This window comes from Trypanosoma rangeli, assembly GCF_003719475.1.
Source record: "Trypanosoma rangeli strain AM80 chromosome Unknown Tra_15.4_contig_00398, whole genome shotgun sequence".
NCBI classification, from domain to species: Eukaryota; Euglenozoa; class Kinetoplastea; order Trypanosomatida; family Trypanosomatidae; genus Trypanosoma; species Trypanosoma rangeli.
This window is the reverse complement of record NW_021706145.1, coordinates 2553-15851: the sequence shown is the minus strand read 5'-3', so window position 1 is coordinate 15851 and position 13299 is coordinate 2553. Positions and strand designations below refer to the sequence as shown.

The following is a 13299-nucleotide window of genomic DNA, read 5'->3' as shown; positions in this document are numbered from 1 at the left end:
TATATATATATATATATATTGTATTGTCTATTCTTCTTCCTACTTTCCTTCCCCTACCTGTCCGCCAATATATATATATATATATATATATATATATATCTCAGCGCAGCGGAATCTCATCACGCAGGGAGGCGTCCAGATGAGGAGAGGTACTGCATTTGTTTGACCTTTGGCGCGACCTTGCGTCGCGCGGCACCCCGAGGCGAGAACCTCTTCTGTCAGACTCTTCACATTGAGGAAAACAGCGCCAGAATCTAATTGTTTCATCCCCTGCGGCGGAGGCGACTACCTCGCCGTCCGGTGACATGCAAAGATGCAGCACGCGTGAGGTGTGCCCCGTGAGATCCGCCACTCGTCGCATCGTTGGATACTTCCAGATTGTTAATCGGTTGTGCGAAAAACCGTGGGAGCTGACGAGCTCGGTTCCAGTTAGATTCCACAACACCCCACAGACTTGACTTTCGGCATTGTGGCAGTTGATGCACTCGCCCGTTGAGGTGTTCCAAAAACGTAGCATCTTGTCCTCCGACCCGCCGCCACTTAGGAGGAGGTTGTGTTGCACCGGATTCCATGCAATCGCCTTAACAGCGGCTGTGTGTTTGTTGAGGCGCAGCACGGGCTGCGGTCTCACGGAGAAGGCGCGACTGTCCCAGAGAAGCAACTGGTTGTCGTTGCCTCCGCTGGCCATGCGAACCCTGTCCGGGGACCATCGCAGCCCGCACACGCTCTCCCGGTGGCAGCGCAGCGTCCATGACCCCATGGGGTCACGCAGGTCATTCACGCGTATTGTGGTATCTTTGCTACCACTCGCAATTGCGCTGCCATTCCATGAAATGGCACCAACGCGATCTGTGTGCTGGTGCAGACGTCGCGTGATGCACTGCATTTCTACATCCCAAATTTCCAGTGAGCCATCGTTCGTGCCCAAGCCCAAAAAGTTACCGTCCTCGCTCCAGCTGACACCACAAAAAAAGCCATCAAAGGGGCGTTGGCAAGGGAGCCGAGTGATATTGTACGTCTTGGCGTCCCACAGATATACCGCCCCTTGCAAGCCAACCGCAAGAACATCCTTCGCAGACCAGTCGATAAGCTGAAGGTAGAAGTCATCTATCATGTCAGCAGCGTCAAGAATACGCTCAGGAGCCCGTGCAACGACACGAAATGTCTTTGAACGAAAGTTTCTTGCTCGATTTTCCTCAAATATAACACCTAACGAGTTACGATAGCGCTCCTGCTCAGATTCAGGTGTTTTGAGTTGACAAAGCACTTGACTGTGAATGCCTAACACCGTCGACTGCGTGTTTGGAAAGAGCGTCCGGGCAAGTTTGTTTGTGTACGGCTCTGTCGCCAGCATAGTTGAGTCAGAGGGGCTACAGTCCAAGGAGTAGTTTCTCGTTTTGCCAATACTTCCAGCGCCTTCCGTGCCTCCAACAGCAGCACTTCCGCCGCTCACATCGAAGCCGATACCCGTGCCGCGGCCAGGGGACGTCATCAACGAGACAGAGCCGCCTCGTCGGTCGGGGCTCGCCTGAATGGGAAAGGTGTTCTCGTTTGTGGTGAGGAAAAAGTGCGACATAACGTTGTCCTGTGAGCGGCGGTCGGCAATGAAGCGGTCTGGGGTGGAAAGAGGAGTGTGCATCACTGGCGACGCCGGTTCCGTGTGCCGCCATGGTGAGGGCTGCAATGAGCTGCCGAAGGAGAGCTCCATGCGAAACTCGTGACAGTGGATGTACACACACACACGCAAAAAAAAAAAAAAGTAGAACCACACAGCAATAAATTCGTGTGACTCTGCAGCTTAGCCAAAAACGCGGTCGACAGCCTCACCCAGTTCTCACCCTTCTCAGTGTGGCTTCCACTGCCCTTTTGTATTGGATTCCCTTCCTCTGTCCACCCCCCTCCTCGCCTGCGTTGTTGCTTCCGTTTGTCTTCCCACCGACACCTCTTTCTTGTCGATGTGCCTTGATTCCCTTCGGCTGGACCTCCGTGCCAAACCCGTTCGGTGAGCGCAGCAGCCCTGACGGCCTCTCGCTTATGCGTACCTGTGTGTGTGTGTGTGTGTGGAGAAGATTTTGTGGGGGTGGGGGGTGTAGCTTAAAAGCCAAACCGGTGCAAGCAAAGCAAATACTTGCCTGCGTCCTGCAACAAAAAAGCCAAAAGAAGAGAAATGTAGAAAAAAAACAGGAGAAGTAACAAAGTTCCAAAGCGAAAAGAACAATAAGGCACGCCGTTGCACGCGTGCTTAAATGCAGGGAACTGATGTCACGCCGCGGAGGGTCGTTCGGCCCGTCACTTCCCAACAAACTCCTGCGACAGAGTTGCGGGCAGTGGCAGCGTGCCTCCGTGCACGGATCATGTGGCCCTCATCCGGTAATATGGTACAAGGAACTGTGGAAATGGTACTCGTGGGAGTGCGCGTTTAGAAATTTACGCGCTCTCCACTTCATCCGCGTTACCACCTCCACCGTCTGCAAAAAGTCAACAAGCGGCAGAAGTGCATGTCGTTCAAAATAAAATCCAAGCGATAAGAAGTGTGTCTGTTGTGTGTCACGCCCCGCCTCGCTTGGCTGGGCGCCATCGCAGCGGTACAGCAGGGAGGCTGCGGCAGCCACTGAAATTTCCTCAAACGCGTCTGCAATGCCCTGCGCGGCGGCTTGCGACAGTGAGGTGTGGTTACACCAAGCGAGTCTCTTAATGAAGAGCCCCAACGCAGCTTGGGCCATCTCATCTCGGGTTAATTCCTGCGCAGTGAATGTGTCTCCCGCCGCGCTACTTCCCCTCTTCCCACCCGCCAATGCGTGGGCAGTCGGTGAAGGAGGAGGCGAACACACCGACAACTCCGGTAAGACCCGGTTTTTCCCTCTCTGAATCTCCCTTTCCATGAGATCGTTTTCGCTTTCAGAGTTCAAAACCTGCATCGCCGCAAGAAACTGCAAGAGACAAAAACAGCGGAAGTGAAGAGGATGCGTGGCGGCATCCATGAGCGCAGAACAGAGTGTGCGTTGATGCACGGCGTCCAGGATAAGCGAGGCGTAGCGATCAGCATATTTTGTGAGTAATTCGCGTTTCTGACGGGGAACATCGAATACATCAAGTATGTATCTACAATTTTCATAAATAAGTGGAATGGCTGCGGTGCGCAGGGTTGAACTAACGGCTCTGCATACCCGTAACCCATCCAATGTGGTGTACTGCAGCACAAGACCCCAGGGGATATCTGCTAAAGAGACACTGCAATTGCTCCGTCTTTTGGGCACCGTCGCTCTGGGGAGCGCCTCTAGTACTGTGAACGGGCAGCAGGAAGAAGAGGAGGATAAGGAAGGAGCAGAATAAGCATCTACGAGAGTCATCTCCCTCCCACTCCCCGCTCCATCTAGCTGCTTCCCTCCCCGCTTTGTGTTAACGTGGCCATGAGCGTTGTCGCTTCTCATAATTGCGTCCGCATTTTCAGCTGCAGGAAGGGCAAGCCAGTCTGCCACTTTGGGAACCTTTGGACGCCTAGGCGAGGCACGTTGCCACACAGCCGCAACGTGGGTCAACGGGGAGCGTTGACCAATCTGGGAAATCCGTTTCACCCGCTGCATGTAACACGTCCTGCAGTATTCATTGCTTGAGGACGGGACAAGGTGTTGACACGCCTTGCGAGCGTACGCTGGTGGGGATGTATTGCCACCGTGGACTAATGAGGATGCCAGGCTGCGCAGCTGCCGCGCAGGCGTTGTTGAGGGCCGCTCTACCGCATGCTTCTCTTCTATTTTGTGCATCTCTTTGGTAGTTTGACAGGTGCGACACAACTGGGGGTTTCCCCATGATGCACAGAAACTGTGACACGTCTCACCGCGCCCGTGATACCGTTCACCACGCTGTGACCTCCACTGCTGTGGGTCGGCGTAGTAATACGGCAACATTAACTTCTGCACCTCGTTTCCCTTCCCAGGGTTTTGATGACGCCACAAAAGGGTCTTTTTTTCCGCCAGCCTCGTTGCACTTTGAAGGTGTTCCTGGCAGTTGGGTGTAAATACACTGTGCTGCCCCCGTACACGTTGGCACCGGCCGCAGCGGTGTGGATGAAGCCACGACTCAAGAAACACACACTGCGACGCCGCTGACCACTTCCCCCTTGCCGTATCAAGTGCGCTGTGCATGGAAGGCGAGTATGTTACTTCTCCGCCACGTCTGGGCGTAAATGCCGCCTTTGTGGGTGATACCAATAACGGTGGGTCTGCAAATATGATCCGTCTTTTCCTTTTGCTCGTTTTCTCCTCCTTCGTGCCGAGGTCTGAGGCAGGGCTGGGACTGAGGAGGAATACCAGGCGTTGGCGGGTGCCGTGTGGAAGGTCCCCCACAATCTCTGCCAACTCTTGTCGCAGAGCGAGCACCACGCCATGCAGGCTGAGCTGCAGCTCCGCGTCGCTCAAGTGCAGCTGCCGCCTGGCCGCCTCAACCACGTGCTTTACCGTCACTCCACCTAGGCCCCCACAGCCTCCCCCGCCAGTAAGCGGGAGCGTCAGAGTCACGGCCTCCTGCCGCTCGGCATCCGAAAGGTTCAGGTCGTTTGGGGGGTGCTCCAGGTAGAGGATTCGCACCCACCCCGTCGCCGTGGGTGCGGCGAAATCGCATCTTTCCTCTTCGGTATCCTCTTCTCTACGCATATACGCTGCGCGGCTCACGTATCCCTCAGCAAGCAGGGACAGAGGGCAAGAGATTTCCCCACCCCCGACAGGACAGAGAGTGTGTGTGCGAGAGAGAAAGAGATTTAAGAAAAGAGCGGCAAAAAGGGGCATGTTCGTGTTGTAGGCATGTAATGCATGACAGTGGGCATAGCCACACAGGGGGAAACGAAGCAGTGCAACCTCAGTAGAGGCAGATAAAACTAACGCGAGGTTCCACCAACCATGTCAACTGAAATACATTACTAGCATAGATACTACAAAATCGCCACTATGGCGCGCTGTCAGCAGCTTCCCCATCGCACTCCATCTCATATATATATATTCTTTATCCTTTGTGCAGGCACCCTCCAGTGATCCCCCGCTTCTCCTTTGATCACACTCACGGTGCATCCTCAGGCAAAGGCTGAGAAAATAAAAAGAACCAAACATACGGGGTTATACTCACAATACATCAAAAAGAATAATAAAAATGGAAAAAAAAACTCAACGCTAAGAATCTCGTTGTCCTTCATTCTTTGATGATGACTTTTACGACATGGCAACAGATTGCAAATATATATGTGTTTGGCTGTGCACCTCCATCTTGGAAGTACGCACACGTAAGCCCTCCATCAACACCCTCCTCACTTATTCACATGAGGCAGAGGACGCCGGGCGCAAAAGGGTGGCAGTGAGAAAATAATGGAAGAAAGGGAAGAATAAATAAAAGTAATGGCGTAAAACAAGGCGCACCGCCGCAAGCATACAACAATAATAAAATACCAATAAAAAACAAACAAACTCAGAAGAAGATAGGGACAGTCACATTCACGGCGGAGTGTGGCGACAGTGAGACCGGCAAAAGCCAAAGAAAGAAGGGTAGACTCACCTGACGCTGTCCCCAAAAAAACATCCTATTCACTCCATTGGTAACAAACATAATTCATATATATATATATATATATAAGCAGACAGGCACTTACGCCTACGCAGAAAATAACAAAAACACGCGCAAGTTCCCCACACGAAACATCTCCTAGTGGATGTTTCTCATTTTGTCTGCACGTCTTATTCACGGCTTGCGCAGTGCAAACTGTAGGCATGCATTTGCACCACTGCAGCTTGACGGACGCAGACCAAATGCGATGAGCACAGAGAGAGAGAGAGAGAGAGAAATCAAAAAAAACTAAAAAAAAGTCACATACATGTATTTATGTATACGTGTATACTCATACAAATATAAATAAATAAATAAATATATATATATAGTACCTATAAGCAAAAAAATATGATAATGAAATAAGTGCGTAGCATAGCCAAGGAAACACGTTTTCCTTTTTTTTTTGTTTGTTCTGTCGTGTTGTGTTTCTTCCTTTTTGTCGTTGCTACGGCCTACTTCGCCCGACAAGTGTAGGGATAGATTTAATTTTTCGCCCTTTTCCCGTCACCTTTCCGCATATATATATAATATTTCCTCCTCTTTTATCGCTTTCGTTTTTGTTACGTTTTCCATTACTACATATTTGTCCCACAACTTCCAAGCCACAGCTTCATTTTTGCGTACCGAGAGCACCCCGTCGTACATTCCTGACCCCGTCATACCCGTGGAGTCCCTTCATCGCATCAACAACCATCTGGAAGCACCCCGTCACGTCGACTTCATACGACGACCTTTCTTGTATCATCTGGCAGAGCACAGCAAGGAAGGTTTCACACATCGTCTGTGACATTTTCTTTTCATCAAAACATACGAAGACACGCTCCCCTTTTTCAAGGCACTTGCGTAAGTAGTCCAAAAGCGCCATGTAGCCTCCACACTCGTCGTACCGCGATTCCGCCACGATAAAGTAGCTGTGCAAAAATCGACATGCCGCGCGGCGCAGAATGGGCGGCCGCGCCCGCAATGCATGCGACATGCCTCCCCTCTCGTCTGTGATAGTTGGCAGAGACGTCTGCAGCGTGCGCCTTATGTTCTCTGGTAGGTCTTCTACGTAGTCTGCCACGTGCCGCCCAACGTACTCCATCTCCTCAGCGGGGAGCTCGCCAATGGGGAGCCACTCCCCAAAGCGCGGCAACACCACATGACGAATGTCAAGAATCTCCAAAATGCAAAAACTGAATAAGTGGATGCTCTTCGCTGCAGTGAAGATGGGGACCTCCGGGCATATCTGGCGGGGGCAGATGTTGTTCCACACCACCACAACCGATGAGACGCTCTGCAGCAAGTGATTCCACTCATCCACAAGGACAGGGAAGTCGTCAAAAACTAACTCCAGGCGGGGGCAAGTTTGCAGTGCCGCTGGGAGGTGCGCCAACGGATTGCCACTCAGCCAGACATGCCTCAGGCAGCGGCCAGAAAAAACAGATCTCTCTGATGCATCTGTGCCAACATACCGAATGCAGTTGTTGCAAAGGGATAGGCGTTCCAACATGTTTGCCTTCAGAATATCCACTGGCACGTCCGGGATGCGGTTATTTGAGAGGTCAACTTTGCGCAAAAAGGGGGCGGCGAGAACTTCAACCGGGAACTTGCTAAGAGAGTTATTCGTGATACTCACCTCGCGCAGCATTCGTAAACGCGAAAAGTCAGCGCTACCAATGGCGCAAAAGCCATTGTGAGATAGTTGCATTTTCGTCATGTCGCTTGCATCATTAATAAAGGAGGGAAACTCTTTTAGGGGCATACCGTGAAGTTTTAACTGCCCCCTTTCCAGCGTGCCCAACATTGTGGAGACAACGTGCAGCGCATCCGCCTCATTTATGGAGGGATGTTTTGGGTTCAGAGAGTCTGTGAGTAGCGTGAAATGTGAATCACCAGAGTCGGGGTTGCCGGTATTGTCACTATCCATCGGGCTGGCATCCCACGCGTGGAGCTTACGGTGCAGCTTGCGAATCGTCCGCATCCCGTGAAGGCAGTCCTCTACCCCTCTGCCTCGCACCACCGTATCCACCGCACACGCGTAGGGCCCATTTGGAGACACATTCAAGGCACTCTCAGATGTCCTATAGCACGGGGATTGCTCCTTGGAGTTATCCATGCAAAAAAACGGGTGGTGCACCGCATCCCTCAGGAGCATGCGCTTGGAGAGATCCTTCTCCAGCATCTTTGAAAGAAGGTCCCGCAGCTCCGGATCGCAATCGGGTGGAATAGTTAAGGGCTCATCACTCAAAAGAGTTTCCCGAAGTTCATGAAGGCTATCTGTGGAGACTGGGAGGGTGCCAAACATCATTTGGTACACTGTCAGAGCAAAGGCCCAGCTATCCACCACGTCGCCTGGTACACGCGCCCCGGTGATCAGCTCTGGACACGAGTAGGCAGGAGTACCGTCGGTGGTGGTGTTCTTCATCTGACTGCTGCACGTTCCAAAGTCGGCAATTTTCACGACATCGTTGTCGTCTACAAGACAGTTGGCGGGTTTAATGTCGCGGTGAAACAAATACTGATTGTGAAAGTGCAACAGTCCAGCCATAATGTCCCGACTATACTTGCGCACCTTTTCTAAAGGGAGGGGTGGGTTGCCGAGGGTGTGTACGGGCCCCTTTGCACAATACTCCATAACGAGGTACGCCTTTTTTGCCTCCGTGTCACCAATCACCTCCTTGAGTTTCACTATGTTGGGATGGGACACAAACTTCATCACGGCAATTTCACGCAACCAATCATCGTCGCTGGTCAACTTTCCCTGCAGAACTCGTCGCGCCCTATTTACGCTGTTGTAACGCAGAATCTTCAGCGCATACAGGGTGTTATCCCCGCAGTGCTGCACAAGGTTCACCTTGGCGTATGATCCCTTACCGAGCTGCCGAATCACCACGTAGCCATTGATGACTTTATTGCCCTTACTGTTGCGGCGTTTACTTACAAGCGTCGACCCTGTTGCATCACTGCAAAGGCAACGCCGGAACGGCCTGATCTCATGCTCGTGCACGGCACTTCCATGAGTTTGGTGGCAGGCACTACAGATTACGGCATTACACTCTTCACAGTGGTATACCAGCTCCACATCGTTGATCACCCGCGCACATACATCACATGGATCGTAGAAGACACTACAGGTTCCCTCGTCTATCGTCCCCACGCTGGTGCTGAACGTCCCGCTACCAAAGGAATGCATTCCATAAATGGGAATCAGCGGATGAAGCGGGTTATGTTTACAGTTTCCACCAGAGAGGCATTCGTCGCAGACATAAAAAGTCTCACAGTACTGACACTCGTACGTCACTGCAGAGGAGTGACAGCAGAAACACTCCTGTGGTTTGTTGTAGAAGACGGCAAAATTGGGGGCCTCGTTATCGCCGCTGCTGAGCGCTTCACCAGACCCCCTGCGACCTCCTTCGTTATTGTTAATGGACTTCACGTCAAATTCATCGTCGGTGGTCACAGTTAGGATCTTGAGTTCACCAAAGTCTTCACTCCAGTTGGAGTCGCGGCTCTGGGCACTATTTTCCTTCGCTCGGCAGTTATCGCCGCCTCCGCTCGCTCCGGCCAATACATTGCCAGCCACAGCAGTTTTATTATACCGCCCACTGCTGCTGCTCTGAAGAGAGTTCTTGCTGAGCCCCTTGTTGCTGTGAGTAGGCAGGGATACTGCGTCTTTTGCGGGCACGTGCAGAGACGCGGGTAACTCCGTCACTGCAGCTGAGGCCGCACAACCCATTCTTGCTGCAATCGACTCCCTCTCTTCTATTGTTCACTCGTAACTAAGGGCGTTGCAGCCAAGGAGTCCACCCTTTTTACCCCTCCCCCTTTTTTTTTCTTCCTTTCGTTACGTATTCCTTCTCTTTCTATCTCCTTCTGTGTCTGCCTGTAATGCCGTACTCGCAGCCGGAGCCGCTGCGTTTAGCACTGTATACGTATAGTATATAATGGTAATGCGTACGGGCGGGTGTGAGTCTAGGTGTGGATGTGGAACGCACACGCACACACACGCCGACAGACGTCCACCACAAATACTACAAGGCAGCGTCTGCGCCATCACCCCAACACAGAAACAACGCACAAACGTGAAGGGAAGGCAACAGGAAAGCCATTCAGTGGTTGCAGAAACGAATGGCGGCACATAAAGGAAGAAAGCAGATGCATATACGCCCGAACAGGGTACACACAGAGCAACGCCGCATCACCGACTGCCCACGCCATCGTGCCAGACGTCCGCACACGATAGACAGAGAAAAAAAGGGAACGCGTCGGCCAAGTAACACCTTTAAAAAAAAAAAACAGGTAGAATGACATTCACTCCCCACCCACCCCTCCCTCTTTTCTTCCTCATTGGCTCCTACGTCGGCGACAGCACCTTCTTCAACTCCTTCTCTTCCCACCAGCTCGGAATGGTGATGGAAACTGGCAGGGCACCCTTCAGCTGCAGGCCAGGGGCCGTTCTCGTCACAGCGTCCACGTAGCGCAGCCGCAACAAGCCAAGACCAACGTCCCCGCATACGGTAAGCACCTCACCAACTTTTTGACCACCAATCAACAACGCCTCGCCCTTTTCCACCGCCCGCCGCTCGCCGCCGGTTCCGTCGTCAGAGGATGATGGTAGTTGCAGGGGGACGGTGCGTTTTCGTGTCACCAATGTGACGTGGGTGCGGTGGGTGAGCTCCTGGCCCAGATAGCACCCCTTGCGGAAGCTGACGCCCCGAAGGAAGTCCGTGTTGCACTCAAATGGGAGTGACTTAGAGGGCCTAAAGACGTCCGGCCCCTCACCAACGCCTGAGATGTACAAAAGCGTCTCGTACTGCGACACCGGATCGGTTATGGAGGGCGCGGCCGCCGCAGGGAAAATGCGTTTCTGCAAAGGTGCGGGAAACGCAAAGCTGCGGGGATCCGTGAACGTGTCGCATTTATGCGCGAGCGACGATGCCTCTTCCTCTTCCTCTTCCCCCTTCTTCCCTGCATGAAATCCTCTATCCCCCCACGGTGAGGCGGCCACCACCACCAACTCCTTTCCGGCGTTGTAAATCTGCACCCGTTTGCGCATGCGCATCTCCAACAGGTGATCGTGCAGGGCATCTGCCACATCGTGATGGACATCCACCAGAATACGTGCCTCTCCCTCACTAGCCCGTGCGAGTTGGTAAAGGTAAGCGTCACACATTACTCGGCCAGTGTGGTGCAAGAAGCATCCCCATATACTTTTGCCCGGCTGCAGCAAACGCAAATCGTTTGTGAAGAGTCCCTGGAGAAATTCATGCGCCGCCACACCAGAGACGCAGATAAGCGAGCGCGATGGTAAGAGACAGCTAAAACCCATGCACGCGGCCGCTGTTGCTGCTGCTCCTAGAAGTGGATCCGGCGCATATGTACATCATAGCGATTGACGCAAACGCCCCACCAGCAAAAAACAAAAAAGAACGAAGGTCAAAAGCAAGTAGAAGGAGAGAGAAAAAAGCCACACGTAAACGCATATATATATGCGCACACACATGGGAGAAGCAAAAAAAGGAAAAAAACGCACAACAACGCCACCGTTGAATCATGCACGGCAACAGCGCGGGCAGTCGCAGGAGAAGCCGTAATGGGACAAGAGGTACTCTTGTCGCTCCGCCCTGGACGCATGTGCACTCACGTCAATGTAGGAGGAGCGTATCTCTTCCCCCTGCTCAATGTCTCGCAGCGCCACCACCACCGCTCGCACCCCTCCGTGCGTTGGAACAAACCGCACGGAGGGCGCGCAGCTGTGGTTGATCTTCGTCGCGGCATCGTACAGGGCGACGCCCGTGGCATGTGCGGCGGTTGGCTCCACGACGCGAAACAACTCCCGAAGGATACCCATTTTTCGACCTAACTGCGTTGACAACAGTTCTCCGCCGTCGCCGTTCCGCCGGCATTTCGCCTGCAGCGTCGGAAGCTGCTGGCAGAGGAGGCTGTACAGAGGGGAGACAACCACAAACATGTGCACGTTGGCATCTGTCAACCAAAAACACCGCAAATACAACTGCAGAGGCAGCCACTGGAAAGGCTCTGGCACCCCCACCACCCCCGGCGTTTCGAGGCAGCAGAAATCCAGCCAGCGAGATACGCACTTCCAAGAGAAACGCAGGAACGCACGCTGTTGTTCTGTCAGTGGGCGTGCAGCACCTTCGGCAAACCTCAGCACAAATTCATGTACCTTCGCAGCAAACCTACTCTGAAGCTGCTTTGCAGAAACTGATGCATCCTGCAACGCGTCATTTAGGCATTGAGCGAGGAGCGACAAAATAAGACGAAGTCTCTCATTAAAACTATCAGCCAAGTACTCAAGTGTCTCCAGGACGTGAGATCTGCTAGACCACGCTGCATCCACCGTCACCACATCCAGCGTTGCAGCAAGGCACATAATAGTAATAGCAGTTGGCTTCTGCAGGTTGTGGGGCGGCAACGTCTTGATTGTCGCTGGAGCGCCGGCTGCCCCTGACACAACCGTCGTTGCAAATAACAGGAACCTCCCGCCCCGCTCATGCAAGAAGCGCTGCTTGCACCTCTGTGAGCAAAATCTCGCCCCACGCAGCGGCTCCCTTCCTGGCGACAACTTTTCCGTATTGTCATCGTCACCTCCCCCACCAACATCATCATCTGACGCCCCGCAACAAAAAAAATCGGAGGCGGAGAACTCCCCCATTATTTCTTGCAGGGCATGCGGGGAAGAAATAACCTCAGCCATCTCTGCCTCCTTAAATTCCACGTGGTTTGTATCCCCCACAACATGAGTCAAACAAGTGGTGGGAAGGGCGTCGCAATCATTTTCCATGCAGTGCTGTCTTCGCACCATCGCCTGGAAAAGACGCGCCAGGCGTTCACACTCTGCCCCGAGTGTTGTCAGGATCATCCCACAGCCCCTGCAGCACTGCACACCTTCTGGCCCATTCTGAGAGGCGATTGACTGGGAGAAGACAAGAGGAATTTCCTCCATCACAACATCACCGGTGCCAAACGACTTCAAAGCAAACGTGCCGACGCCGTGGCTCTCACCCATCTCACGTATCTCAACATGCCTGACCATGTCTACGCCAACCACCTTCCTCCCTAACAACTATGTGCCGCCGTGCAATGCCAACGCATGTGGGTAAAAGAGGAGCAGAAAGGGTGTAGGGTAAAGACATCCTTCCAGAAAAAAAAAAATCACCAAAATTTAATCTCCTCTTCCTCCCAGTATTTACCTACTTATCTCTCTTCTTCATCAAACACACACGCACACGTTTAAACAGCGACGACACGGCTCTCCCTCACACTGCCCTCGTCTCAAATGTCGCTAGTGGAGAGGCGGTTCACAACCGCAACCTCAAGTGTCGCCGCTTCGCTGCTCCCAACGCCGTAAAAGTCCCGCACAGCTGCCTCGTCGCAGTACGTCTCCAGCGACGAAAGCCCGTGCTGCTTCCCCTGAACAGCCTCAAGCACGGTCGCAATGGCCTTGTCCGCCGGGGCGTATAGAACAACCACTACCGCCCTGGTCGTCTCGCAACAGGTAAGACGCCTCATCACACTGTGGAGGTTTCGTGTGTGGGAGAGCGCGGCGAAGATGTCGCGGTCTGTCGGTGCCGCAGCTGCCTCACGGTCGCCTGGGCCAGTAACGAGCGGTGCAGCGCTAATGCGGTGCAGCGCCACGACCAGGTGCAGCCGCGACACAACGTACGCTGAGTCAATGCAGGCGGCACGGGTGGCGCGCGTTTT

The 13299-nt window shown here is 53.1% G+C and overlaps 6 protein-coding genes across 6 annotated transcripts in view, besides 8 other annotated features; all 6 read right to left on the bottom strand.

Annotated features, from left to right (window-relative positions):
* Nucleotides 1–19: a microsatellite.
* Nucleotides 20–67: 48 nt separating this feature from the next.
* Nucleotides 68–99: a microsatellite.
* A 1-nt stretch (nt 100) lies between these two features.
* Nucleotides 101–1708, bottom strand: TraAM80_08304 (putative cell division cycle protein; the record flags this gene model as incomplete). The annotated part of the gene is made up of 1 exon (XM_029385056.1): nt 101–1708. One exon carries the CDS (start codon nt 1706–1708, stop codon nt 101–103), a length of 1608 nt encoding a protein of 535 aa, XP_029235084.1.
* A 335-nt stretch (nt 1709–2043) lies between these two features.
* Nucleotides 2044–2063: a microsatellite.
* A 300-nt stretch (nt 2064–2363) lies between these two features.
* On the bottom strand, nt 2364–4652 carry TraAM80_08303 (uncharacterized protein; the record flags this gene model as incomplete). Its single annotated transcript, XM_029385055.1, has 1 exon — nt 2364–4652. One exon carries the CDS (start codon nt 4650–4652, stop codon nt 2364–2366), a length of 2289 nt encoding a protein of 762 aa, XP_029235083.1.
* A 945-nt stretch (nt 4653–5597) lies between these two features.
* Nucleotides 5598–5618: a microsatellite.
* Nucleotides 5619–5805: 187 nt separating this feature from the next.
* Nucleotides 5806–5826: a microsatellite.
* Nucleotides 5827–5853: 27 nt separating this feature from the next.
* Nucleotides 5854–5929: a microsatellite.
* A 193-nt stretch (nt 5930–6122) lies between these two features.
* Nucleotides 6123–6162: a sequence feature (A-rich).
* Nucleotides 6163–6202: 40 nt separating this feature from the next.
* Nucleotides 6203–9310, bottom strand: TraAM80_08302 (putative protein kinase; the record flags this gene model as incomplete). The annotated part of the gene is made up of 1 exon (XM_029385054.1): nt 6203–9310. One exon carries the CDS (start codon nt 9308–9310, stop codon nt 6203–6205), a length of 3108 nt encoding a protein of 1035 aa, XP_029235082.1.
* Nucleotides 9311–9398: 88 nt separating this feature from the next.
* Nucleotides 9399–9443: a sequence feature (GA-rich).
* A 485-nt stretch (nt 9444–9928) lies between these two features.
* TraAM80_08301 (transferase C1orf69 like protein, mitochondrial) lies at nt 9929–10903 on the bottom strand (the record flags this gene model as incomplete). Its single annotated transcript, XM_029385053.1, has 1 exon — nt 9929–10903. One exon carries the CDS (start codon nt 10901–10903, stop codon nt 9929–9931), a length of 975 nt encoding a protein of 324 aa, XP_029235081.1.
* A 222-nt stretch (nt 10904–11125) lies between these two features.
* On the bottom strand, nt 11126–12631 carry TraAM80_08300 (uncharacterized protein; the record flags this gene model as incomplete). Its single annotated transcript, XM_029385052.1, has 1 exon — nt 11126–12631. One exon carries the CDS (start codon nt 12629–12631, stop codon nt 11126–11128), a length of 1506 nt encoding a protein of 501 aa, XP_029235080.1.
* A 239-nt stretch (nt 12632–12870) lies between these two features.
* The window catches only part of TraAM80_08299 (uncharacterized protein), a gene marked incomplete at both ends in the record, with an annotated part of 606 nt that continues 177 nt past the window's right edge, over nt 12871–13299 (bottom strand). The window contains one exon of the mRNA XM_029385051.1: nt 12871–13299. This exon is cut by the window's right edge and continues 177 nt beyond it. Within this exon, the coding sequence (XP_029235079.1) occupies nt 12871–13299 (429 nt within the window).